At 52.1% G+C, this 26,841-nt stretch overlaps 1 protein-coding gene across 4 annotated transcripts; it reads left to right on the top strand.

Moving 5' to 3' along the window:
* Nucleotides 1-283: 283 nt before the first annotated feature.
* Nucleotides 284-26,732, top strand: Znf385a (zinc finger protein 385A). Of its 4 annotated transcripts, none has more exons than XM_075960859.1 (8): nucleotides 284-718; nucleotides 7,578-7,714; nucleotides 20,114-20,224; nucleotides 22,388-22,550; nucleotides 24,285-24,527; nucleotides 24,846-25,015; nucleotides 25,181-25,276; nucleotides 25,402-26,732. In XM_075960859.1, exons 1-8 carry the CDS (start codon nucleotides 709-711, stop codon nucleotides 25,630-25,632), a joined length of 1,161 nt encoding a protein of 386 aa, XP_075816974.1. In that variant the 5' UTR covers nucleotides 284-708; the 3' UTR covers nucleotides 25,633-26,732. The 4 variants fall into 4 exon arrangements, with proteins under 4 accessions (XP_075816974.1, XP_075816976.1, XP_075816978.1 ...); XM_075960861.1 differs by lacking the exon at nucleotides 284-718 and adding an exon at nucleotides 6,509-6,649; XM_075960863.1 differs by lacking the exons at nucleotides 284-718; nucleotides 7,578-7,714 and adding an exon at nucleotides 14,707-14,890.
* The last annotated feature ends 109 nt before the right edge of the window (nucleotides 26,733-26,841 follow it).

Below are 26,841 nucleotides of genomic sequence, written 5' to 3'. Positions count from 1 at the left end.
TAAACTCGAGATAGATACTCCTCCTCCCCAACTCAGTCCAGGACATCTCTACAATGTTTCTTGCTGATTCTGACTTTCTGTCGTTTTCCAAATGCCCTAGCGATCGCCACTGCAAGCGCCTATTTATTTCTACTTCCTCAGGACCAGGGCCACTGATTTCAGTCTCTTCCCTCGGAGATCCACCTCGGATCCCTCTTCAGACCCCAAACTCACCTCTGATACCCAATCCCGACATCCTGCTCCGAAGCGGAAGAAGAAACTAGGAGCCAGGCATCCTCATTGCATTCCCTGGACACAGTGGGACATCACTATTCCACTCAACCCGGCCTCTGACCCCTCCCGGAGCATTTAGAATCCCGGCCCCCTATCTGCCGAGAATGCGTCTTCCTGCCCTCATACTGAACCCCTCGGGAACCTAGGCATTTTAGTTTCCAACCTCCTCCATCGCCTCACACATCTTGATCCCCAGCACCAGCTAAAGCTACATCGTAAAGCCCAGAGATTGGGGGCGGCAACCGAAAGGTTGGAGGAAGTGGGAGCCCTGGGTGCCAGGGTGCCCCCTCCGATCTTCACCTGCTGTGGGCCCCGCCCCCGCTCCTCCTCGGCCCGCCCTGCTCCTTCCCGACTCCTCCCTCCCGTACCCCCAGTCCGGCCAGAACGGCCCCCGGGACAGAACGACGCGGAACCCCGGGCGCCTGGGTCCTCAGCATGATCCTCGGTGAGTGGTCTCTGCGGCTCTGGGCTCCGGGTATCTAGTTCCCTCTCACTGGCTCACCTCCCCCGCCTCCACCTCGGCACCGCGGTGACTGCGGCCGCCTGTCTGCCACCCGTTCCCCCTCCCCCCTCATCTGGCTGCACATCTGGGGTCCCCTCTTCCCCTCCTTCGCTAGCTGCGGCTTCTCCTGGTAATCTTAGGGAGGGGCAAAAGGAAGGCCGAGAGAGTGAGACCCCCGCCCCATAATGAGAGTATTGCGTATTCATAAGGCTCATGAATATTATAAGACGGTGTAGGAGAGACTGGGGAAGGGGGCTGGTCCTGGCCTGGTGGAGTTGAGGTAAAGGTTCTGACCCGTCACCCCCAGCACCTTCCCCCACCCTTGGCTTTGGCACTCCGACAGCCTTCTGGGCCCAGGATAAGAAGGAAAGGAGGAAGTGGGGGGCGGAGGGAGAAGATGTTGGGTGTAGCTTCGAGGTGAGTGTGGTGGGAGGTGGGAACCTGACCGGTGAAGATAAGGGGCTGGGTAAAAGAGCGGGTGGGAAACTGTCCATTCCCGGCTCTTGCGGCTTAGAACCTGTCTCCGCAGCCATCCTGCCCCGACACGCCGGGACCTGCCCCTCTCTCCCTGCGCCGGCTGCCTGGGCCCTTCTTCCCCTCTTTCTCCTTCCCTTCCACCCCAGACCTGGGTCGGGGGCTACAGGAGACCAAGGGACTAAGGAAAGTCGGAGTGGGGGAAGGGAAGTCCCGCTGGGCTCTGACAGCCAGCCCGTCAGCCTTGGCCACCCCATCTTCATGACCTACATCGGAAAGGGAGCCCCAGGGATGGGGGAGGAGAGGGCCTAGCTGTACTCCCGGCTCTGCAGCAGCCCCTGCCCACAACCCTGCTGCCATAGCAGTGAAAAGCCTGCTATGACCTCTGACCTTCACCCTGGCTAGGCCGGTTCCAGGACCCTGTTTATGGTGGAGCCCCCAACACTCTCACCACCTGTGGTCTCCTTGCCCCCACGGAGGACACGCTGATAGGCTATGCCTGGCTCTCATCCCTCTCCTGAGACCCTCTGCCTGACTTCTTTTCTTTCCATTGACTGTGTGTCCCACTAACTCCACTAGGGTCTTTCCCACTCGGCCCTCCTCCCTCCATCTAGCTGCGGTGTGGTCTCGGCCTCTCTGTGACTTTGATGCCTTACCTCCAGCTGGCCATCCAGCTACTTAAATGAATGAGAGAATAAAGGCATGAATGTCTGTCACCCACCTGTCTCTAGCAGGTGATCTGCCCTTCTATGACTACTGCTCCAACTCCAGGGGACACCCCAATACAGTTCAGACTCAGGACCCCAACACATAGGCTCCACATTCTGCCGGCCTGTGTGATTCCTGTGTTCTAACTGTACCTTGAGCCAGCTGAAGAGTCCACATCCTGCTTGCCCAGAGCAGGCAAGGCTAAACCTTGTGGCCCCAGTCAGAAGGCCCCAGATAACTGTCAGAGACCTGGAAGAGCCCGGCAACACCCAGCCACAAGAAGACTGAATCCAAATTCTCTGATATTGAACGCTGCCACCAACTAGCCTCTACCATCTCCCTGGAGGATGCTATAATTAACTCCTTCCTAGTGCCAAGTCCATAGAGGGGTGGGAGCGCCCCCCCCCCCATATCCCAACCCTCTTTAAGAAGAAGAAACGGGTGGCCTGCTTGCCAGGACCCAAGACCTACCTTTAAAAGCATAGGAGGGTATTCGGGTCTGAATGCTAAGGTCCCTGAGGCTTTTCCAAGGCAATCCTACCTAGCTCAGCTGAATGTGGGCCCTTAGGCCTATAATCTCAGCAGTCTAAGGGAGGAGAGAGGTTATTGGGAGTTGAGGCCAGTCTGCCTACAAAGTGAGTTCAAGGCCAGCCTGGCCTACAGAGTGAGAACTTGCCTCAAAACAAAATTAAAACACACAAGAATCAGGGCCTCAGCAGGTCCCTGGTGGCACATACCTTTAATTCCAGCACTGGGGGTGGAGGAGGCAGGTGGATCTGTTAGTTCGAGGACAACCTGGTCTTCAGAGTTAGTTCCAGGACAGCCAGAGCTACACAGAGAAACCCTGTCTCAAAAAGTTAAAAAGAAAATTAAAAAGGAAAGAAAGAATCAGGGCCTCAAGTTTCAAGATGGCAGTTTTGAGTTCACATTCCCTAGGCTGGCTTAGTCCTTTGCAGCTAAGTTCCTGGTTTAGTGAGAGGAAGGCCCTTCCGCTCAGGTCTGCAGTCAGCTCCTCCTATCCTAGGCCCCACCTCCCTCAAGGCCCCACCCCCACCCACAGAAACCCCGAGGTTATTAGGGTTGGTGTTTTTAGTTGTGCACAATCATCCACTTGTCTCTTTCATCTTTGACTTCAAAGCCTTTCCAGCCCTCAGCCTGTCTTCTGCCAGGATGAAGGAATTGAGGCAGAGGGGACAGATTCACTGGACTGGACCAAAAGCATAAGACACAGGAGTTCAATGCTTCCCCCGCCAGTCTGACCCTGATGTTAGACATTTCTGGGAAAGAAGCTAAAAAGCCTAAAGAAGAAAAGAGGCGGTTAAAGATGAAATCTCAAATCTCTTGTTTGGCCTCAGAACCTGTTTCCATCTTAGCCCCATGATGTACCTTTCGCCAAGAGGGACCTTAGTCACCCACAGCCCTAACTCCAAAACCTCTCTGATTTCGGTGTCACCCTTGGGAGACAGTCACTAAATCATAGCCCTGCCCTAAAACCTTCCCTGATCCTGCCCTGCCCAGATGGGCCACTCCTGGAGACAGCTCAGTTCAAGGCAGACTTGCTGGGATTGTTCCCATTCTTTACACCAGACCTGCCCAGCCCACCCAAGACGACCCAGAAGCCACGGCTCAGGACCTGGTCAGACCTTTTAGGGGAGGAAGGAAAAGAGCTGCCCTCACTGAGATGCAGGAAGCTAGGTATGGCTTGACTGTGAGATACAGAATGCAAGCAAAGTACCCAGGGCTAAACAGGGGTCTGTAAGCTCACCCCTGTCAAGTGTCTTAGAAACTGTCTTGTATAGAACGTGTAACAATCCCCTGTGGAGCAGGGTGGGGCTCTGTCTGCTGGCAGTAATTACACTAATGAGCTTCCCTCTAGAGTGGCCTGCCCTAGCCCGACCCTAACTCCTCCCAACCCTGCCTAACCTGGGTGCCACACACGTTTGCTCTCCTTCTCTTCCTCCAAGTTTCCTGCAGCCCTCACCTCCCACATGACAAAAGCCTTGGATTTGTTCCTTTTCCCCCTGCCCTTCCTCCTCTTCTTTCTTGTCTTCCTTTTCTTCTCCAGTCTACCCAGAAAAGCATGATGTTTTGAAAACCTTACTCAGGAGCAAGACCCCTTCAAATTCTATACTTGCTGTGTGACCTTGGTCTACTAACGCCCCCTATCTGAACCAACTGTCATCATTTATCATAAAAGAATTCATTTATTCAGCAAACATTTACGGAGCCCTCGGTGTGTCGTGCCAGCACTTTACACAGACTCGTTCAATCTTGTCATCAGCTCTCGGATGCAGGGACTGCTGCTCTAGTTTGACAGATGAGAAATGAGAGTGAGCCAGTCAGAGACCAGCTTCTACTCATCCAGTTAGCACAATGAAACCATCTCATGGGACATTGTGTAGATAAAGTCCGGTCAATGAATAAGCCGCAGAGGCTGGAGAAATGGCTCAGCAGTTTCAGTACCTGTATGGTGGCTCACAACCAACAGTTAACTCCAGTTCCAGGGGATCCAGCACCCTCTTCTGGCTTCTGGGGGCGGGATACGAGGTACACACAGTACACTTTGATACCTGCAGGCAAAACACTCATACATATAAAAATAATAAAAATAAGTAATTTTTAAATTGCCAGTTGTGGTAGTGCACACCTTAAATCCCAGCACTGGGAAGGCAGAGGCGGGCAGATCTCTTGTGAGTTTGAGACCAACCTGGTTTGTATGTCTGCATGGTGGACAGCCAGGATAGTATTTTTAAAAAAAGAAAGGACTGGAGAGATGGCTCAGAGGTTAAGAGCATTGTCTGCTCTTCCAAAGGTCCTGAGTTCAATTCCCAGCAACCACATGGTGGCTCACGACCATCTGTAATGGGGTCTGGTACCCTCTTCTGTCCTGCAGGCATACACACAGACAGAATATTGTATACATAATAAATAAATATAAAAAAAGAAAAGAAAAAAATAAGCTGAAAAAGTGACAACTATTTTTCTCAGAAAAGGGCGGATGTGCCTGAGGCTCTAAACCAAGAACCCTGGAGCTCTTTTAGCGTGGGAGGGCAGTGAGGTGCCAGAAACTGAACCCAGAGCCTCCCACATGCTAGGCAAGCGCTCTATCCCTGAGCCTAGGCCCCAAAGAGCCCTGTTCTGCTCATCCAATTCTTAAGATGCCATCTGCACCTCTCCACCTCAGATTTCAGAGTGGAGAGCCATGAGAGTCGGGGGACAGCCCACGCTAGCGGCCACCTCTCTCCCTTCTCACCCCAGCCCTGCTCCCCATCAGTTTCAGGCTCTAGGGAGTTGAGTGGCTTCTGTGTGCTCTCCTCCCTCTCTCCTCTAAAGCTAAATGAGGACTCCACACCCAGGAAAAGCAAGGAATTGCCTTCCCCATTCTCTGCTTAAAACAGATGCAAGCCCGTGCTCAGCTCTCCGGCTCAGCATCAAATGAGAGCCCTCTGGGAGCCTTGTAGCAGAGGAAGGATTTGCTAGAGTGTGACAGATCTTGATTTGACTCTCAGCCCTGATACTTAAGGCTGTGTGACATCAGCCAAGCTTTTTAACCTCTCTGAGTCCCAGTCTTCTCCTGTGCCGAATGGGAGAAATAATAGTGGCTACTTCATGGATCACAACCAGCTCCCAGACTGCTGTCTCCAAGCTGACATGTGCTGAGACTCCTGTTCATGCCTGGTTCCTCATGGTTCCTTGAATGTTTTTCTATGACTGTTTCTGGAACTCAGCTCTCTCCAATAAATTGGATTTTGGGAGTGGGATCCTAGACAGTTGACAGCCAGCGACAAGGTCAAGGCGCCAAGCTGTAGTAAGTAGCCGGTGCCCTGGTGTGGAAGTGCCAGCCCCAAACCAGCTGCTGAGAGAGGGAGCAGGGGACACCGCAAGCACTCGGGTTTCTCTCACCATTCCTGAGGCTCGTTACAGCTGCTCCGGTGTGCCAGGCAGTGAGATGGGGTGGGGCACAGGGGACCAGGAAGAGGAGATAACCAGCCCGTCTGTCCCTGTCTTCCCTTCTGTTCTCTGCCCCGGGGTCTTCCTGTCCTCACCTGTCAACGGTGTCCTGCTGGTTTAAACTCCTTCCCACTGTCCACCCTTAGCCTTTCTATGCCTGTCCCTCCTGCTTCTGCCATGCTTTCTCATGTATGTTCTCTCTCTCCCCCTACACAGACGCGCACACGCGTGCACGCACACACGTATGCACACACGCACAGCATTCCAAGTGTAAAATATCAGAAGAGGAAATGGACAGGAGACGTTCAGACCCCCAACAGTCAAAGGCCAAAGGCAAACGTCCTATCATCTCCTTCAGACTTAGAATTTGGAAACTAAGCTACCAGCAGCCTTGACCTGTGTCTGCCTCAGGCACACTGGCCTCCAGTCTTGGCACTGGGTGGAAGAGACAGACCCCTCCAGACCTTTCTGGACCTCATTCTCCACCCCCAGCTGTGCCTGAGCCCTCCCCACCCCCTCCCTCTCGCTTCAGATTCCCCTAATCCCTGCTCCCCCGCCCTCCCCTCTGCCCCACTTTTCCAGGACTCTGATTGGCTGATTCTGACTGGGCTGGGGGAGGGGCGATGATAAAGGAAGGGGGCAGAGGGCAGAAGCAAGGGAAGGGGACACTGTCAGGCCCAGGCCCCTAGGGGGCCAGGGCCAGGCCACTGCCTGGGGGGCAGCAAGTACCAGCTACTGAAGGTATGACAGGGTGTCTCTTTGGAGGGAACAGGAAAGGATCCTGGGGACCCATTACCCTAGGAAGGTCAAGGGAGGTCCAGGGCCAGCCATGCAGTCTCTTGGTCTGGCCTTTGTTCCAGAAACCCCTGCTGCTGGCAGAGGGCGCTGGAGCAGTGGAGGGTGGCAGGAACTGCCCAGCTGGTGGACAGAAGCCTCTTCAGAGGGAAGCTGGGCCAGCAGAAAGCCGGAGAGAGTCCTGAGGGCCTTTGAGCTGGGTCCTTCAGGACTCTAGGGGGAAAGAGAAGGTTTCATTTCCCCTTGGGGTCACATGCAGGCCCTCCTCTCCCAGAGGCTTTGGCCGAGGTTCCTCTTGCAGAGCTGGAACTGCTTTGCCTGCCGGGTGAGACTAAGGAATCTGATTGGACTGAGGGGCTACAGAAGGGCTTAGAGCAAATGGCCCCAAAGATGGTGAAAATTACTCAAGAATTATGACCTGAACAGCACCATAACCTTGGGAGCCAGATGCAGCAGCCTTTTCAGAGTCCCCCTCTGGACAGTGGGATAAGTCACCCACTTGAATCTGCTCTGGGGATGCAACAAACCTCTAGATACCCAGGAAACTGCAGACCAGAGCGGGGAGCTGGGGATTGGGTCCAGGGGCAGGCTGTCTGCAGAGCAGGTCTAAGCTCCTCGCGTCTGTAAAAAGCCTGAAGGGCTTGGAGAAAGAGGCTGCGGAACGGGGAAGTGAAAACCACCCATAAGGAAAGACCAGCCTGTGTCCCCAGGCCCGCAGTGGATCCGCTTGAGCAGCAGGGGAAGTGTGTGTGTGGCTCCCACTCTGCACAGTTCCGAATACAGGAACCTCATCTAGGGAGTAGTGCTATGAATTTGGGTGACGCTTCCAAGCTTCAGGCTCCCTACCCCACAGAATGTTTTCTCTGCCCTTCAGGCAGCCTGAGCCGGGCAGGGCCCCTTCCTCTGCTCCGGCAGACACCGATCATGCAGCCCCCGATGGACCTCAAGCAGATCCTGCCCTTTCCACTAGAGCCAGCCCCAACTCTGGGCCTCTTCAGCAACTACAGTACAGTGAGTACCATCCGTTTGCCTCTCCCCTGCCCCTTGGCCTGTACCCTTCACGTCCAGTCTACCACTGCGCTTTTCTCCTAGGCCTAACTCAGCCTTACTCCTGTGAGCCTATATTCCTCATGTCCAGCCACTGGATGGCAAGCATTTGCTGGCCCTGTGGTGCTACAGTAACTGCAATAACAACAGAGTATTTGCTGGGCTCTCCCTGTCACCCAGACACTGCTCTGTAACACCCAGGCCTCCTCCGCAAAGTGCTCAGCCATCCAGAGAATAAGGAAGCCGAAGCAGTAAAAGTGTTGAGGTTGGGGAAGAAAGAAGGGGTGAGAAGGCTAGCACAGCTGTGGGACTTTTCCTCTGTGTGTGTGCATGTCCAGTATGTTTGTATGCCTGTGTGCAGGTGCACACAACACATAGGTATTGCACGTGTGGAGGACAGTGTGGCTCCGAGCTAGCTGGCCCGTGAGCTTCCACCATGTTCCCCTCTACTTCCCGTCTCACCAGACGGGGTTGGGGATGCACACCATGGCATCGAGCTTCTTATGCAGGTCCTGGGGATCGAACTCAGGCCATAGGCTTACACAGCCTCTCGTTTACTCTCGAGCACATAGCCAGGTGGGTAGGATCAGTTCGTTGTAGAGGGTGACAAAAGTCTTCAATAATCAGTAGGAAAAGCGACAGAGAGTATCTGCCCATTCTCCAGCAGGGACATGCCTCAGTAAGAGTTGTGGTTGAGAAAGATGACTGTGGTAGCCAACGAGGGGAACAAAACCTGGAGGAGGCTGTCTGGCCTCACAAGCCTAAATGGGCAGTAAGAATGGGAAAGAGAGGCCGGGCGGTGGTGGCGCACGCCTTTAATCCCAGCACTCGGGAGGCAGAGGCAGGCGGATCTCTGTGAGTTCGAGACCAGCCTGGTCTACAGAGCTAGTTCCAGGACAGGCTCCAAAGCCACAGAGAAACCCTGTCTCGAAAACCAAAAAAAAAAAAAAAAAAAAAAAAAGAATGGGAAAGAGAGGAAGGAAAGACTGGTGGGGTATTTTCAAGGAAATCTTAACCCACCGTGGTAACCGAGTGGTGCTGAGGGAATAGGGAGAGGAGGAAGGGGAAGCTAAGGATGAGTCCAGGGCTCAGGCCTCTGTGAGTGGGAGGAGGAAATCACCCTGACAGAGACAGCCTAGCAATGTAGACACTAATATTTCTGTTTGACAAATGGGGTGGTAGAAGCTGAGGCTCAGAAGAGTTTAGTAACTGACAGACATTGGTTATCACAGTATGTGCCCAAAATGTAATTGAGGCAAGCCCTGAATTTGAAGTTTAATACTGCAGAAATGAGGCGTGGCGGGGCACACCTGCACTCAGGAGGCTTAGAAATTCAAGATCATCCTCAGCCTGGCATACATGAGACCCTGTCTTTAAAAAGGAGACAGAGATAGAAAGAGAGAGAGCGTTCTCTTTAGCCCATAGCTGCAACCCCCAAGCTTCTTCCAGAAACCCAAACCAGCACTTGCATTGCACTCTGACTTTTACAAAGTGTTCGAAACATCTTAACCTTTCCAGAATCCTGTGGGGTAGCTGTTGTTATCAGTATCATCTTACAGATGAGGGAGTGAGCACTGACTGTAAGAATGGCTCAAGAGAGTACACCGAAGACAGGTATATCTTAGTGACCTCACATCCAGGGGCAAGAGAGGCACATATGCAGTAAAGCAGGAGGGTTGTAAACATTGTCAGAGAAAACACTAACGGGGATGCGATTTTAGCTGGGTGTGGTGTGCACACCCTCAGCCCCACACCGGAGATAGAGGCCAAATCAGGTGGGCGTTTAAGGTTATTTTCAGCCACATAACAAGTTGGAGGCCATTCCAAATTTTATAAGACCCAGTCTCAAAAAAAGTGGGTGAAGGGACTTAAAATGCAGCTCTGTGGTAAAGAACTTGCCTAGCGTGAGTGTGAGTGAGGTTCTATGCTCAATTCCCAGCACAGGGGGAAAAAAGAAGAAAAAGAAAAAAATTTTAAAGCAACTTAATGAAAACACAGTGGTGAACATATTATATTCTCATAACTGCACCCGGTGTTGAGGCACAGGAGTCAGTTGGTCACTGCTCTTAGGGAGCCCACGGTTTAGCAGGAATAAAAGCAAGCTAACTATAACTTGATGAAGAGCCATGTCCAAAGCATTTAGCTTGCATGGGACTACAAGGGATGTCAAGAGAAGCTTGCTGGGTGTAGGGAACCTAAGGGGCCAACTGGAGTTAAGCAGGGTAAAAGGAAGGAGAAAAAAGGACTTGACCTTGCTGGGACAAGGACTCAGGATTGGGCTCTAAAGAGCCATTAGTAGTTTTTATTTTGTTATTTGGTCTTTCGAGATGGTTTCTCTGTGTAGCCCTGGCTGTCCTGAAACTCGCTCTGTAGACCAGGCTGGCCTCAAACTCACTGAGAGCTGGAATTAAAGTAATGTGCCACCACCAGCTACTTATTTTGTATTATTTGGTTTCCTTTTTAATTTTTTTGTATTATTTGGTTATTTTGTGTTATTTGGTATTGTGTTTTGAAATAAGGTCTTACTTTGTAAACCACACTGGCTCCAAACTCTTGGATTCTGTTTCAGCCTCCCAAGTGCTGGTATTTCAGACACGTGTCACAACACAGCATGTTCATAGGATTGTAAAAGTGGCCTTCAAGAAGGCCTGGAGAGCTCAGCTGCTCTTCCAAAGGATTTGGATTTGATTCGCAGCCCCTTCATGGCAGCTCACAACCATCTGTAAATCCGGTCCCAGGGGATCTGGTGCCCTTTTCTGGCTTCCAAGGGCACCAGCGTGAATGTGATGCACATACAAACATGCAGACAAGATACATACAAATCCAGGCTTGGCAGCGCACGCCTTTAATCCCAGCATTGGAGGCAGAAGCAGGCAGATCTCTGTGAGTTCAAAGCCAGCCTGGTCTATAGAGCTAGTTCTAGGACAGCCAGAGATACAGAGAGACTCTGTCTCACAAAACAAAACAACAACAAAAATAGAATATCCCCAGGAAAACACATCCTACACATAAAATAGAATGAAGTAAGAGAAAATGAAGGAGGTAGCTATAGAGAACATTCTGGACTGAATCAAAGACATGAACAAGAGCTAGAAAATAACATTTGCAAAAGCACAAGTGAGCTGATGTCACCACAGTTGAAGGGCAGGGAATGCGATCCTCTATCTAACCCTACATTCTTCTTAGTCTCAGCAGCCCTAGTACTGTCTCCATCTATAGATGAAGAAACACACGGGTTAAATACTCACCTGAGACTCATCTTAATCTATTCGTGTACATTTTTTTGTTGTCTTGTTTGTCCTTTGGGTTTTTGCCTCTGCTTTCTGGTTGAGATTCCATCCAGCTATAGCCTGGGGTTTCTTTCTCTTTAATGTATTTATGTCTGTGTGTGCTGACACATTTGTGCACGCGTGAGAAGGGCAGAGAACAACTTTCAGGAGGCAATGTTCTCCCTCCGCTGTGGGTTCTGGGCTCGAACTCAGCTTGTTGGACTTAAAGGCAAGGCCTTTCATTCACTCGGCCATTTGGCCGTCTACAATGCAATTTCTGATTCCTAACAGTTCCATAGTGCCTCTGCTTCCAGAGGAGACAGTGAAGGCTGTGGCATAGCAAGCTGAGGCTGTAGCTCAGAAGGAGAACTCTTTACAAATGTCTTCTCTTTAGTTATGTGTGTGTGTGCGCAGTGGGTATGTGTGCATGCAGTGGGTATGTGTGCACGCAGGCAGGTGTCTGTGGAGACTATCTCACACGGGTGCTGGGAGTGGAACTCAGGTGGGGTCTCTGGAAAAGCATCAGGTACTCTTAACTGATAAACTATCTCTCCAGGTCCCTCAGAGGTAGAGCTTCTGTCTCTGATGTATGAGGTCCTGGGTCCAATCCTTAGCACTACATTAAAAAGAAACTGAATAATAATCAATGAATTGGGCATGGTGGTTCCACCTGTAACTGTAGAACCCAGCAGACAGAAGCAGGAGGGCCTCTGTTCCACTCATACCTGAGCTACCTAGCAAGACAATCTCAAAGAAAAGCTGACAGAATGGGGGGAGACTGCTCAGTGGGTCTGAGGCACTTGCCATGAAAACCTGGGGATCTGGGTTCAATCCCTAGAATCTACATAAAAGTGGAAGGAGGGAACTAATTATACCTTCCTCCCCATGTATGATAATAAAATGAAAACTTAAAGCCAGGCTTATGCCAGCTGTTCAAGAAGCTGAGACATGAGACTGGAGTCATTAAACAAACAACAAAAAACTAAGAAGGATCACAAGTTCAAGGCCCACCTGGGCTATAGAGTGAGACTCTGTTGAGAGAAAGTGAGGGGCAATGGGGGGAGCAAGGTGGCTTAGTGGGTGAAGCTGCCTTCCATGAAGCCTATGACCTGAGTTCTACCCCGGGAATCCACGTGTGGAAGGAGACTGACACACATCCATAGATAATACAAATTAAAACATAATTTAAAAAAGAAAAGAACAGGGGCTGGAGAGATGGCTCAGTGGTTAAGAGCATTGCCTGCTCTTCCAAAAGTCATGAGTTCAATTCCCAGCAACCACATGGTGGCTCACAACCATCTGTAATGAGGTTTGGTGCCCTCTTCTGGCCTGCAGACACACACAGACAGAATATTGTATACATAATAAATAAATAATTTTTTTAAAAAAAAGAAAGAAAAGAACAAGTTATAAAATAGTAGACTCGGGCGTTTCTATCTAAGTGCTAGGGTGTTCCCAGGATGGACACTCCAGGGTTACAAATGATGCACTTGTTGAGGAAGGAGGACTCATAGTTAGGAACACAGATATGAGCTTTAAAAGACTTATTTTTATTATTTTAAATTATGTTTATATATGTGCCAGTATCTGTACTTGAGTGCAGGTGCCTGAGGATGCCAGAGGCATCAGAGCCTCTGGGAACTGGTGTTAAACTGTTGTGAACCACAAGAAGTAGGTGCTGGGACCAGCCCTCGGGTACTCTGGAAGAGCCCTACATATGTCCTCTGACTGCTGAGTCTTCTCTCCAGACTGAGATGTAGGGTTGTTTTTGTGTTGTTTCTATTTTGTTTTGTTTGTTTGAGACAAGGTCTAACTATGTAGCTCTGACTGGCCTGGAATTCACTATACAGATCAGGCTGGTCCAGAATTCACAGAAATCCACCTGCCTCTGCTTCCTGAGTGCTGGGATTAAAAGCATGTGTAACCAATGCCCCGCATCCTAGATATACCCCTTATTATATAATCATCTTGTGTCATTCATGAGCACTGGATCCAAGACTCCGCGAGTGCTAAGTCTGTGTGTAGATGTGCAAGCCCCTTGTGTAAAGTAATCCAGTATCTGCAGATAACCTACCTATTTGCTACACACTGAATTGCATCTGATTACTTATAGCATACGTTACAATTGTATAGTTTAGGTAATAATGACAAGGAAAAAAAGTCTGGGAATGACATGATGACTCCACGGGTGAAGGTGCTTACTGCCAAGTCTGAGGACCATGTAATAAAAGAGAACTGATTCTTGCAGGTTGCCCTGTGACCCTCCCAAGCACACTATGGCATGAATGTATGCATAAGAGGTCTCCCATACACACAAATAAATACATGTAATATAGTTATTATTTAATGTAAATGTAAAATATTTAGTATTTTACTAAAGTCTGTAGTCAGGATGTAATATATGAGAAGAATAAATAAAATTTAAAAACTGTTAAGGGAAAAATTTGTACATGTTCAATACAGGCATGATTTTTTTCAAATATTTTCAGCATACCATCAATTGAATCCACAGGCTTAGACCTCAAAATATGGAGAGCCAACTTTATTCTCTTCTGTATTTTGAATGTTTTTGTTTTATCAAGCTTATATTGTTGATGTATACTGTTTAAAATGTATTATTATTGCGTGCATGCGTACACATACTACAGCATGTGGAGGAGGCTGGGGGCCAGCTCCTGGAAATGGGTTTCTCCTTCTTCTTCTTCCGTGGACTGAACTCAGATCCTCAGACTTGCATAACAAACGCTCATATCATCTAAGCTGCTCATTGCCTCTCGCCTTCCCCGCTCTCCACCCCTCATCCCTTCGTTTTTTGGGGTTTTGTTTTGCTTTCTTTTGTTTTTTGAGACAGGGTTTCTCTGTGTAACAGCCCTGGCTGCCCTGGAACTCACTCTGTAGACCAGGCTGGCTTTGAACTCACAGAGATCAACCTGCCTCTGCCTCCGAAGTGCTGAGATTAAAGACAAGTGCAACCACCTGGATGTTTTGGTTTCTTGAGACATTGTCTCTCTATAGTCCTGGTTAGTGGCCAGCCTGGAATTTACTACCGTCCATCAAGCTAGCCTCAAATTTGTACTGATCCTCATCAAGGCCAGGTGTTGGAGGTTTTTGTTTTTGTTTTTTGAGACAAGTTCTACTATGTAGCCTAGACTGGCCTCCAACTCACAAAGATCCTTACGCTTCAGGCTTCTGAGTGCTGGGATTCCGGGTATGAACAGCAAGCCTTCTTTTTATTAAATTATCCATCTGTCAGCCGGGCGGTGGTGGCGCACGCCTTTAATCCCAGCACTCGGGAGGCAGAGGCAGGCGGATCTCTGTGAGTTCGAGACCAGCCTGGTCTACAAGAGCTAGTTCCAGGACAGGCTCCAAAACCACAGAGAAACCCTGTCTCGAAAAACAAAACAAAACAAAACAAAAAAATCCATCTGTCTATCACTTTATCTGTCTAGACAGATCTCACTATATAGAACTAACTCAGTGTGTAGACCAGGTTGGCCTCACACACAGAGAGCACCTGTCTCTCCCTCCTGAGTACAAGGATTGAAAGTGTACACTACCATACTAGGCTTACATTTTATTTATTTATCTATTTTTTATTGTGGGGCGGGATGTCTGTGTACACACCATGCATGCACATGGGAATTAGTTCTCTTCCTTCCACTGAGTTCTTCCTCTGCTGTAGGTCCTGGGAACTGAACTCAGGTCCTCAGGCTCAGCAGCCGGGGCGTTCACCCAATGAGAGCACACACACTTTTCAAGTGCAGAATAGAAAACTAGTCAAGACAGATTTGGAGCCAGATGTGGTGTTCAACATTCAGGATGCTGAGGCGAAAGGAGCACCATGAATTTCAAGCCATCCTGGGCTACGGCGGTGAGTTCCAGGCCAGCCTGAACTAAAGTAAAACTTTATCATAAACACAGAAAGAGAGAAGTCTGGGGATATAGTTCAGTGGTAGCACACTGATATGTGTGAGATCATGAGTCCCAGCCCCAATACCTCAGGAGGAATGAGTAAATAAATTATAGTTAATAAAGCCACGAGCATGAATAGACCTGGGAGTGCAGCAGGTAGCAGACAGCACCATCTTAGCACCTGACTTCCAGGGTATAAATTAATGTTGCACTGTATACACTTAGGCAAGTCATTTAACCGCCCTAAACCTTAAATTTACCAGCTATAAAGGAGATACTGGTGGGGCATGGCAGCAGGTGGTGGTGGCGCACGCCTTTAATTCCAGCACTAGGGAGACATAGGCAGGTGGATCTCTGTGAGTTTGAGGCCAGCCCGGTCTACCTAAGGGAGCTCACAAGTTCAAGGACAGATTTCAAAACAACAGCCAGATAGCCCAACAAATACTCATGCGTGGGGAGCAGAACAGTGCTAAATCTACAAGGCTGCATGTACTATCACAAAATCGGGATGCCTAGCACAGATTTAATGTTTGATCAAAGTTTTGCTGCCTGGTTGCTACTTACTGCTACTGGTATTTAAGGGAAAGAAAGGGAAGATGGAAAGACCAAAGCCGCAGCCCTTAGAAAATAAGCTGAATTGGGTAGTGGGAACAGGAAGGAGAGGTGGAGAGCTGCTGCATGAGGAATGAGGACTGCGGAAAGGCTGCTCACAGGCCTTGGGAAGGACTGCGTGTAGCAGCTAAGTCCGTGGCTTTGCAGTCAGGCTGCCCAGGTTTAAATTCAAACCCCAGTTCAGCCACTTACTAGCTTATGACCTTGGGCAAATTACCTAACCTCTCTAAACCTCAGTTCCTTCATCCACACAGTAACGATAATAATAGTACTCACTTCAAATCGCGGTTGTGGTGATTAAATGAGATAAGCCAAGCAAAGAGCCCAGCGCAGAGCTGACACATTCCAAGGGCTCAGTCGACAGTAGGTGGTGGAATTATGGCAGAGTCTCTCTCTCTCTCTCTCTCTCTCTCTCTCTCTCTCTCTCTCTCTCTCTCTCTGTGTGTGTGTGTGTGTGTGTGTGTGTGTGTGTGTGTGTGAATTAGTACCTCCCTCCCTTTCTCTCTCCTGCACGGGTAGTCCTGCCTCTCAGCTATTTTGCGTTATTGTCTTCCCTCATTCTCTCTCTGTTCAATACACTGTTTGCCTTTGCTACTGGACATCCGTCACTGTCTCCCAAAGTTGACCCTTCTCAAATCAGCACCCAACTTCACTTATCTCTCTGGTCTGGTCGCTGCACTGGGCTCTGTTCTGGGTGAGGTAGGAGCTAAGAGACCCAGCGACAGAGACCTTGTCCAAGGAAAAATGAGGCGTCCTGGCTGTGGGGATTCTTTGGTCTTCTCGGTGCTGTCGCACTTGGCCACCAGAGGGCAGCAATTGCACGAAGCGCAGCTCTGAGAACCTGGTGCTAGGGCAGGTGAAGAACCCAGAAGATGAGGTTGGAAGAGGTTAAGTGGCGACGTCCACAACTCTGAGGGCGCTTCTGCTCAGGCAGCGACTGCACCAACCAGAGAAGTCGCTAAGAATCTTGGGTACCCGGGCTTGGTTTCCAACCCATGTGAGAGAAGCGACTTGTTAAGGGCGGGGTCGCAGGGGCTGTGCGCCGAGAAAACTGGGAAAGGGTTGTTTAGAAAAAGCTGTCTGTCAGCAGAGGAGCACGGAGCAGGGAGGAAGGGTTGAAAAAAAGGACAGAGAGATGTCTGAACTAGACAACACGGTCATGCCCAGGACTGGGGCGGTCCCTGGGGACCCAGGAAGGAACCCAAGTGCTGGTAGCCGAGGTCATCGGGTCAATGCCCCTGCCGCTTGACCGAGAGGCCCCTAGCCGGAACAAGGCCTTCCCTGTGGAAGCAGTGTCTGGCCGCGGTCCCCAGCTTTCTCCGCCGGAGCCCCCTGGCTGCCTTCGCCTGTGCCCTGTCCCCGCCCCCGGTCCCGGCCCGCCCTCAGCCCCGCCTCCGGGGCGGGCTCCGGACCGCCCGGCGCCGCCTCCCCTCCTCCTAACCAGCCGGGCCTCACAGCCCCGAGCCGCCCGGGCAACGAGCGCCGCGTCCCCGGGCCGCCCGGCCGGCCAAGCTCGGCCCCCGCCTGGGTCTGCTGACCCGGGCCATGGAGTCGCGGCCGCCAGGGCCCCGCAGGGTAAGCCACCCGGCCCCTCCCTCCCCGCCTCCGCGGCTGCCGCAGCGCCCCCCCATCCCCGCCCGCCCTGCGGGGCCGGCCACCTCTTCTCTCGCCCAGTCCTCCGCTGTCGCCCATCCCCCACGCGGCGCGGCCCTCACCGATCTCTGGAGCCCAACTGGCGCCCCCGACTACTGCCACCTTGCTGGACACGCTAACCTCTGCTTCCCAGGTCCTTGGAATCCCCCAAATCGCAGACTTGCCTCTGGTCCTGCACCTACCCTCGGATCACTACGCTGCCCAGCCCTCTCTTCTCCAGCCTTGCCCTCTTCCCTAGCAGCCCTTCCCCACCTGCTCTTCTGACACCCTCAGCTCCCTCTTTCCCGTGTCAACCCTGTCTGCTCAGGTCTTTCCATCCCTGCCGTTCCACCCCTTTCCCTTGTCGTCTTATTTTGAGGGGTGGGTGGGATAGGGAAGTGGGTGGTTGAACAAGGGGTAGTGGGTTCCATCCGATAAAGAGCAGTGAGAGGAAACCTAATCGTAGTAGGCCCCTCCTGCTCCTGATCTGGTTTCCCTCCTCCTTGCCCTTCCCTCCTTGCCTGATTCGTTTTGCCCCAGCTTCAGGGAGCCAGTCCCCTTCACCACTGTTGGAGGGCAGGTGGGAGAGTCTGCCAGGCTGTGTCTAGGCCAGCATCCTAGAGAAGGGTCTCTGGGATGAAATGGGCCTTGGGAGATGCTGGCCTCCACCCTCCCATAGGGAGCCTTCATCTAGGTCACCGGGGCCTCCTGACCTTGGTCTAGAGGAGCACCTCAGTGGTTCACATTCCACCTTCTTGGGGATTGGGCCCTGAGCCTTCACCTTCAGCCAGCTGTCTCCTCAGTCCCTAGAAGAGAGGGTGGGGCAGGCTGCCCGAGTTCCCTCAATTCCTTGTTCCCCTCCCCTGAAGAGGGACCTGACTGGAACCTAGACTGTTAGGAGATGGGGACTGGGATAGTCAGTTAACAACTCATCCTTGGGGTCCTGGGCCCCCAGACCTTCCTGGGAGCTGACTGGGATGATGGTACAGACAGAACCAGGAGACCGACTCCTCTCGCTCTCCATCCTGTTCTCTCCCTACTGTTGTCATACGACTTAGGTTTCCTGGCCTGGATTAGGTTTCTGTTTGGGCAGAATTCCCATTCCCCACCCAGCATGTGAGGAAGCCCAGGGCTCATGAGAACCCTGGGGCAGAGCTGGGTGGGGGTGTCTCTGAAAAGGACTGAGGTGTGGAGACTAGAAGCTGGGAGCAGCAGCACTCCGTCTCCCCTTTCTGATTAAAGCCTGCCTCCAATTTGGTCTTTCTTTCTGCCAAACGTATCATACATTTGTACAGATAAACACACAGCTAAAGATCACACAACCCGACCGTCCACGGTGTCAGCAAGGCCCCCAATGCAGAGCTGTTGCTCTTCAAGAGATACACACAGTGCGTGGCACTCGTCACACCCCACGCGCAAGCTGATCGAAGCCTGTCTAATGCTCGCGCATGTAATGCATGTACACACGACGCACTCTTTGATTTTTTCTCTGTATGTGACTTTCAACAAGTTTGTGGAAGGTGAAGACAGCTGCTAAGAGGGTCTGCTTCTGGTCAAGAGTAGGCCAAGAGACCGACAGTTGTCACACTGGTTATCTGAACTCAGTTATGGCTCCAGCATCCACTATTACCAAAATGGAACAGATACAGGTCAGCACCCATTTCACTAGGACCCTGAAGCCCCTTCCTGATAGTAACTCCAAGCAGCTATAGAGACTCCTGGGAGAGGCAGAGAGAAGATTCCTGTTCTATCCCTCACTTTGTCTCATGGAAAACCCTAAAACCCGAGCACAGAGAGACTCAAGTGAATTGCTAAGGACCCCTGAGTCACCAGCAACTATGTCTTAATGCCCTCCCCTTGGAAAATTCTGGGAGTTCCCAGCTATTCCTAATCTCTTCAGCCCTGGCTGCATTCCAGTGTCCGTCTGTCCCGTCGTCCCCCTCCTCCGTCCCCCCCCTCCCGCTGTCAGGGTGAAGAGAGAGGACAGCTCAGAGACACCTCCCTGTGCCTCTGGGCCCCTAGCTGTATCCCTTGACAGAAGAGGCTTCAGAGGCATTCCTGTCCTCTTGGCTGGAGACTGCCACTCTGCTAAGGCAGAGTGAGCAGAGAGGGTTCCCAATTCCTACAAGCCATCAGCTCTGCCCTGAAGTCCTGCTGATGCTAATAGGGAGAAAAGGGTTCAGAGGTCTTGAGCACACTCAGACCAGACCGCTTCCTATTCTCCTCTTCCCTGTTCTCCACCAGTAGAACCACCAATTCTCTCCCGAGTTCTTGTATTCCTGTTAGAAGCTGCTAACTTAGAAATCCAGAGATCCACCAGGTGGTGGTGGTGCACACCTTTAATCCCAGCACTTGGGAAGCAGAGGCAGGAGGATCTCTGTGGGTTGGAGGTCAGTCTGGTCTACAGAGCAAGCTCCAGGATAACCAGAGGTACTAAGAGAAACCCTGTCTTGAGAAACCATAAAAGGAAAAAAGGGGGGTTTTAGGGTGAAGTGGGGTCCAGAGACAGGAAACTGAGAACATCCATCTCTTGGGACCAAAAGCTGAACTTGGCAGACAGTTGTACCCAGAGTGAGGCCAAAAGGACTCAGGAACCCTAGAACCTCTGATGCTTTGGGACTGCCTGTTAGTGGCTTTTGACAGTTGACCTCATTGAAGGAGATAGGCCAAGGTAACAGGTGAGCTTTCGTGATGGTATAGAGCGTGAGAGTCAAGGTCTAACTTCCATGGTGCGGCCTTGGACAGACCACTTCTACTTCCTGTGAGATGGGAGCAGGTCCCTTCCAGGGCTATGAAGATTGGTCTGGAAAGAACCAGAAAACTGAGGCTCCTAGCCTTAAGCATGTTGAGGCCTGAGGCGGAGGGCTCAGTGGTATGGGGACGGGAAATGGTAGATGAGTTTGCTCTGGTCCCTAGTCACTATGCCCAACATCCACAGATGGACCCTGTACAGAAGGCTGTGCTCTCACACACGTTTGGAGGACCCTTGCTCAAGACCAAGAGGCCAGTCATTTCCTGTAATGTCTGTCAAATCCGATTCAATTCTCAGGTGAGTAGGGCGGGGCAGCCATGGGAGCTTGAGGGAGGGCAGTGACTAAAGGAGCCTTGAGAAAGAACAAAGAATGGGGACCCTGTGGTGGAAGACACTTAAGACAATAGGTTGCTATGTTTTGGTTGCTTTTTTTTTTAAACAGTTTATTTTTATTTTACGTTCACTGGTGTTTTGCCTGCATGCATGTCTGTGTGAGGGTAACAGATCCCCTGGAACTGGAGTTGTGAGCTGCCATGTGGGTGCTTTAGAAAAGCAGTTAGTCCTCTTAACCCCTGAGTAGACTCTCCAGCCCCCTTGGTGTGTGTGTGTGGTGATAGGGATTGAATTTAGGGCCTCACACATAGAAGGCAAGTGCTATACCACTGAACTGTGTCCTCAACCCCCCCCCTTTTTTTTTAATACAAGGTTCCTTTGTGTATTCTTAGAACTTGCTCTGTAGACCAGGCTGGCCTCAAACTCACAGAGATCTGCCTGCCTCTGCTTCCCAAATACTGGGATTAAAGGCGTGCACCACCACCTGGCTGCCTTTTTTTTTTTTTTTTTTTGAGACAGGGTCACTCTACATAGTCCTGATTGTCTTGGAACTCACTAGCAAATGCCACCACTACACCCAGACCAGCTTCTGACTCCTTTTTATATTTTTAATTTCCACACATGACTTTAGAAGTTGTTCGAGGCCTACAAGAGCTAGTTCCAGGACAGGCTCCAAAGCTACAGAGAAACCCTGTCTCAAAAATCAAAAAAAAAAAAAAAAAAAAAAAAAAGTTGCCCGGGCTGGCCTCTAGCTTATTCTGGCCTTGAGCTCTCAATCCTCTATCTCAGCCTCGTAAGTAGCTATGATTATAAACCTGTGCCACCAGACCTGGACATCGCTGTGTGTTCTGGCAGAAAGCAGAAAAATCCTCTAAGGCTGGCTGGCCCCTTTGTCCCTTGGCGCTGGAACATTCCCTACTCAGAACGCCTGGAAACTCAAGAATCAATGCAGGCATGCGGCCTCTAGCCTTCCATCCTTAGGTGCTGAGTTTGATCTCTTTACAGAGCCTCGGTCCTCTTTGGCATCTGCTGAACCTCCTTTCTCGCTTCCCTCCAACCTCCCACACACCTCCTTTCTATCTTCCCTCCAAATCACCCTGAAAGTCAGTCTCCACACCATCCTAGACTTTGCCCATGAGGAGAATCCGCCGAGATTTCTTCCCTCTAAAGCTTCATCGGGATTTCTGTTTGGGTCCAGACTTTATAGGGTGCAAGCCCTAAAAGTTTTAAGAGAAAAACAGCCTTATTCTGCTGAGTAGGGAAAAGAAAACACTGTTTCTCTATGCGGCACACAGGACCACAGGCACCGCGCTGCTAGGCCCAATCTGTCAATTTTGTTTTCTTGCTCATTCACACCTTTATTTCTACCCCTGTTTAGGTGACCTTCTTACCCCAAAGCTATACATCCTTAGCCGTGGCACAAATGGGAGAGGAGGGGATGGGCAGACAGTGGGTGGGCAGAGCCAGAACCAAACTGGGCCTCATTGCTTAGACTCCAGGCATCCTCTGTCCCAACTCTGACTCCATTTACCGGTGGAGGGAATAAGACTGGAGGGATAGAAAGCCAATGATGGGCAGCTCGCCCTTCTTTTTGCTCCCCCTTTCCCTCCCCCATAAAGTGTCTCTGTTTTGACAGCTGTCTCTGCTGCTGTCTCCTGTCTCCAGAGCTGGGCTTCAGTCCAGGGTCCTCCAAGGTGTCCACGGAGCTCCAGGGAAAATGAGGCCTAGGAGGACTATCAAGACAGAGCTAGTAAAATCAGCAGAACAGGGTCCAGAAGAACTCAGGCTTCTAGGCCTGGTGTCTGAGATGCCAGCTAGCTGCGTGTTCCACTTTCACCAGTTCACCGTTCCCGTGAAGGCTTCAGGGTCTCCTCCCGCCACTCAGGCTAATCAGCCAGGTTCTGGGTGTAGTGGAGAGTGTAGCTAGACCAGGTCAGGGTCGGTATTCCCAGGGACTCAGCTTGAACCACAGCATCATCAGATGTGTCAGTGTGGGCTCCGCTCAGCAGGGGTGTAGGCAGAGCCTACTGTAGCCTGCTGAGGCCACCCTGGGACCTGAAGGAGCTCTGTAGGATGTAGCCGATGAATGGTGATCTCAGACTCCATGTTCTTCCTCCATCCTTGAAGAGCCAGGCTGAAGCACACTACAAGGGTAATCGCCATGCCCGAAGAGTCAAAGGCATCGAGGCTGCCAAGACCCGCGGCAGGGAGCCTAGTGTCCGGGAATCAACAGACCCAGCTCCAGCAGGCAACACCCCCCCAAGTGGGGATGGTGTAGCCCCTCGTCCAGGTGTGTCTGAACCCCTCACACTTCTCAACTGATCTGTCTTTCTGCTCCTTTCCGATTCCCAGAACTCCCCCTCTGCTCCTCTCCTCCCTCAATCCCCACTCACTCCCACTGACACCCAAGGTGAGTCCTGGAGCCAGGCAAAGTGATGTCAAATTCTGTCCTCTCATCCCACCCACCCCTGCCTCAGCTCTTTTCAACAAAGCCCCTACTGTCTGTCCTCTCCACTGCCCAGTGGCTCAGCACAGGCCTAGGGTGAGGCTGCCTGGCAAGTATCCCCAGGAACAGGGAGCCATCCCGTCTACTCCTGATGAAGCCCCTCTGTGCTGGCCAAAGGGAATAGGGACATCAGAGCCCTACCTGGAGACTGAGGCCATGTGCTCCGAGACTCCCTAAATGATTTTGGATGGACGTGTGGACTTCTTGGAGCCAAGTTAAGAAAGAAAAACTTGAAAATCTTTAAGGTCTTTTTCAACTTTACCGCATTTCCGCATTTCTTTCCCCCTCATGGCTGGTCAACCATATTTCCAAAGAACTGGGACTGAGGAAATACAGGGACAGAGAGATATCAGCCACCCCCACCCTGGGATTACCACAGATATCAGTTACAGCCAACTCCAGAAAGACCTAACATTCCCCTTGTCCTCATTTCCTCTTATTCTGGCCTGTCCTTGTTGCCCCACCCTAAAAATAATGAGAAACAGGCCTCTATATCACCAGCTTGGGATCCAGATCTCCACTGTAGCCACGCATATATATGCACGTGCACACATGCATGTCACACACACACTCACACGCGCGCACACCCTCTATCATTTAAAGATGTAGGGAGCAGGCCTAATTTCTAACTGTGCTCTGGCTGCTTCTGAGTCTGATCATCTTGGGTTAGTGTATTAACACCTTTATAAAACAGGAATAAGGATGGAAAGAGCTGGTGACAGTGACAGCCAACACTTCCTCACCTCACTGAGTCCCGGCACCCTCCCCGAGGACACAGGGTAGACATTGTATGCATACTGCTTTCATAAGCCATGATGTCCTGTCCAGTTTGGTTTGGGATGAACACAGGAGCTGAATGAGCAGGAGACACGAAGGATGGGACATAGGGTAGACAAGCACACACCAACAGGGTTCGGAATTCTTCCACCTTCTCTTACTCTCACCACAGCCTCCCCATGACCCGGAAAATGGATCACTGTTGGAGCAGGAGCGGGAGTGCTAGAGTTTCCCCTGAAGTGCAGGGCCCAGGCTGCGCATCTCTGATCAGCCATGAATTATAGAGCAGCCTGGATCCCTGCTTCTTCCCGCTTCGGGTCTTGTTTCTGTTCCCCCTGCTCTGCTTACATCTGTCTCCTGGCTTTCCCTCCTCCTAGTTCTGCACCTTCCTGTTGCTCCTTGATGTTCTCCTTGAGTGTTGGAGAGGGGCTTGGGAAGGGGTTGCCCTGACAGGAATCCCAGGCTGGCCAGCAGGCCATAGTCTCTGCACTTCCCCCTGGCTGGGAAAACTTTAGGGTAACTAAAGGTAGCCGCGGGGGGGGGGGGGGGGGGTTAGCCAGGCATTGCGATCACAACCCAGCCAATGGCAGCTGAATGGAATTTGGCTGAGGCTCAGGGCATGAGGACATGCATGTTGTAACAGGGTGGGGACTGACTTCTGGGCCCTTATCCTTGAGGAAATGGGGGTGGATCTGCACATGAAGAGCCATTTGGGATGACCCCATGTTTCTTCCCCAACAGTTTCCATGGAGAATGGCCTGGGTCCAGCTCCAGGATCCCCAGAGAAACAGCCTGGCTCCCCATCCCCTCCCAGTGTTCCAGAGTCTGGACAGGGTGTAACCAAGGCTGAAGGGGGAACTCCAGCCCCAGCTTCCCTGCCTGGGGGTAGCAAGGAAGAGGAGGAGAAGGCTAAGCGTCTGCTCTACTGTGCACTGTGCAAGGTGGCTGTGAACTCCCTCTCCCAGCTTGAGGCACATAACAAAGGTAAGGGTCCTCTAAGACCTCCAGCCATCTCCTGTCCACAGCCCACCCTGCCTCCTCTTCCCTGCCTTCTAGCGTCTGGGTCCTCTGAGACCTCCAGCCTGTTTCCTTTCCTGCGTCTCCCCTATTGCTTAGTCTCTTCCTCATTCACCTTCACCTTCTCCCAGACCCCCTTGTGCTTGGGAGGGGCCCAAGGGGCTCCAAATAAATCCCTCACTTACCCCATTCATTCACACATTATGACTGGGAAGGTGGGCAGCAGAGGCCTGGTAGACGCGGAGAAATTTACATCTGCCCTCGTCTCCTGCCGCTGTGGACCAGGTACTAAGCACAAGACAATTTTGGAGGCCCGAAGTGGACTGGGGCCCATCAAAGCTTACCCTCGGCTGGGGCCTCCCACTCCTGGGGAACCAGAGGCTCCTTCCCAGGACCGAACCTTCCACTGTGAGATTTGCAACGTCAAGGTCAATTCGGAGGTCCAGCTGAAACAAGTGAGTCCTACGCCCATCCCAGGATGTCTGAAGAATTTGACCCACTAAAGGGAAGGGAGCTTGGGTAAGGGCCACTCAGAAGGAAATATGGCCTTAGCTGTGGCCCTGCCTGTGGGGGTTACTCTTGGCTAAAAGCTCATAGCCCCACTACCCACTGCATCGCAGCACATCTCCAGCAGGAGGCACCGAGACGGCGTGGCCGGGAAGCCCAATCCTCTACTGAGCCGTCACAAGAAGCCTAGGGGCGCTGCGGAGCTGGCGGTGAGGCCTGGATGCTGGGGATTTGGGGGACCCATGAGAGTTGGAAAGGGACCTGGGCAAGCCAGCAGAGGTTGGGCTTGCCGGACCACTGACCCGACCTCTGTCTCCCTCTCTGCCTGCTGCAGGGCACGCTGACTTTCTCCAAGGATCTGCCGAAGTCCCTGGCCGGTGGCCTGCTCCCCAGCCCCCTGGCGGTGGCTGCGGTGATGGCCGCTGCAGCAGGCTCCCCGCTGTCCCTGCGCCCAGCTCCAGCCGCACCTCTTCTGCAGGGACCACCGATCACACATCCTCTACTCCACCCGGCCCCGGGACCCATCCGAACTGCGCACGGACCCATCCTCTTCTCCCCTTACTGACCTCAACCCTGAACCCCTCCCATTGAATTCCCCCACCTCCAGCCGGGACCCAGGCCTTCGGGCTCCCAGGCCGCCCCTCCTCCTGGCGCTCCCTAAATGGTCTGTCCTTCCCCCCACCCCGAGGTACGGGGTTCCAGGAAAGGGGAGGGGTAGCGGGGGAGGGGGGCTTAAGAAGGGGGGGAACACCCCAGATCTCAGGGAACCCCGCCCCCTGTCCTTCCCTCTCCCCTAGAAAAGAGGGGGTCCGTCTCACCCCCGAGCCCCCTCGGAGACACCCCTCCCAAAAGCCATGTTCATCCAACCCTTCCCCTCCAAACCTAGCACAAAACGGGGTTCACAAGCCATGGTCGGGCCCGGGGGAAGAACATGGATTTTCTTGGCAATAAGCGGACTCTGGGACTCCGGCCCCCACCCCAACTAAAGCGCTTCCTCCGCAGGGGGAGGGGAGCAGGCGGGATCCTGGGTCCCTCATAAGCACTTTGGTTTTACCGCCTGCAACCTCACTGTGCCCGCCCCGCACCATGCCCCATCCCAGGTCCAGTCGGGCCCATAGCAGGGGCAGCAAGCACTTGGGGGCGTCTCAGGCACTTGGGTGGGACCAAGGAGATGCCCTCATAGACCCTTCCCCTCACCTTCTTACTCCCCAGTCCGGGTTCCATTCTTTTCACCAGCACCCATCGCCCAAGGGGTATCAAGGGGGGCAAGGGGTGTCCAGTCCAAGCCCACCCCCGCCTCGCCTTCCGCAAAACTGTGAGCAAAAAGCAATAGAAGCCTCGCCCCCGCCTCGCCCCACCCCTTTCCGCAGGATTTGCCGTCTGTAGCCTCCTTGATCCCAATCCCTAGACCTCATGGCTGCCACCTCCCGTGACACTTCCACTGCACAACTCGGGCGGGGGCGTGACCCCCAACCTGTCCCTTCTGTGGTTTCTGTGTGGTCAGCCCTTCCAGCGCCGACCTGGGATGGGGACCGGCCCCCACTGGCCCTCCCCTCCCTATGGACTCTTTCTGCTTGACAATGTAGCAACCCCGCGCCCACTCCACCTCCACCCTCCCCTTTTCCTTCTCCTTGAAAATAAAGTCTGGATTCGTTTTGCCCTCTGCGCCCAGGTCTCAGACTGTCCTTGTTTTGGGTGCAAATCGCTTGGAAGGTGTGTCTTAGGGTGAGAAAGCCCAACACCCTAGAAGGGGGACGGGAAAACGAGATTGGGA

This window comes from Microtus pennsylvanicus, chromosome 2 (assembly GCF_037038515.1).
Source record: "Microtus pennsylvanicus isolate mMicPen1 chromosome 2, mMicPen1.hap1, whole genome shotgun sequence".
Taxonomy (NCBI): Eukaryota; Metazoa; Chordata; class Mammalia; order Rodentia; family Cricetidae; genus Microtus; species Microtus pennsylvanicus.
The sequence above is the reverse complement of the archived record's forward strand: the minus strand, read 5'-3'. Positions and strand labels throughout refer to the sequence as shown.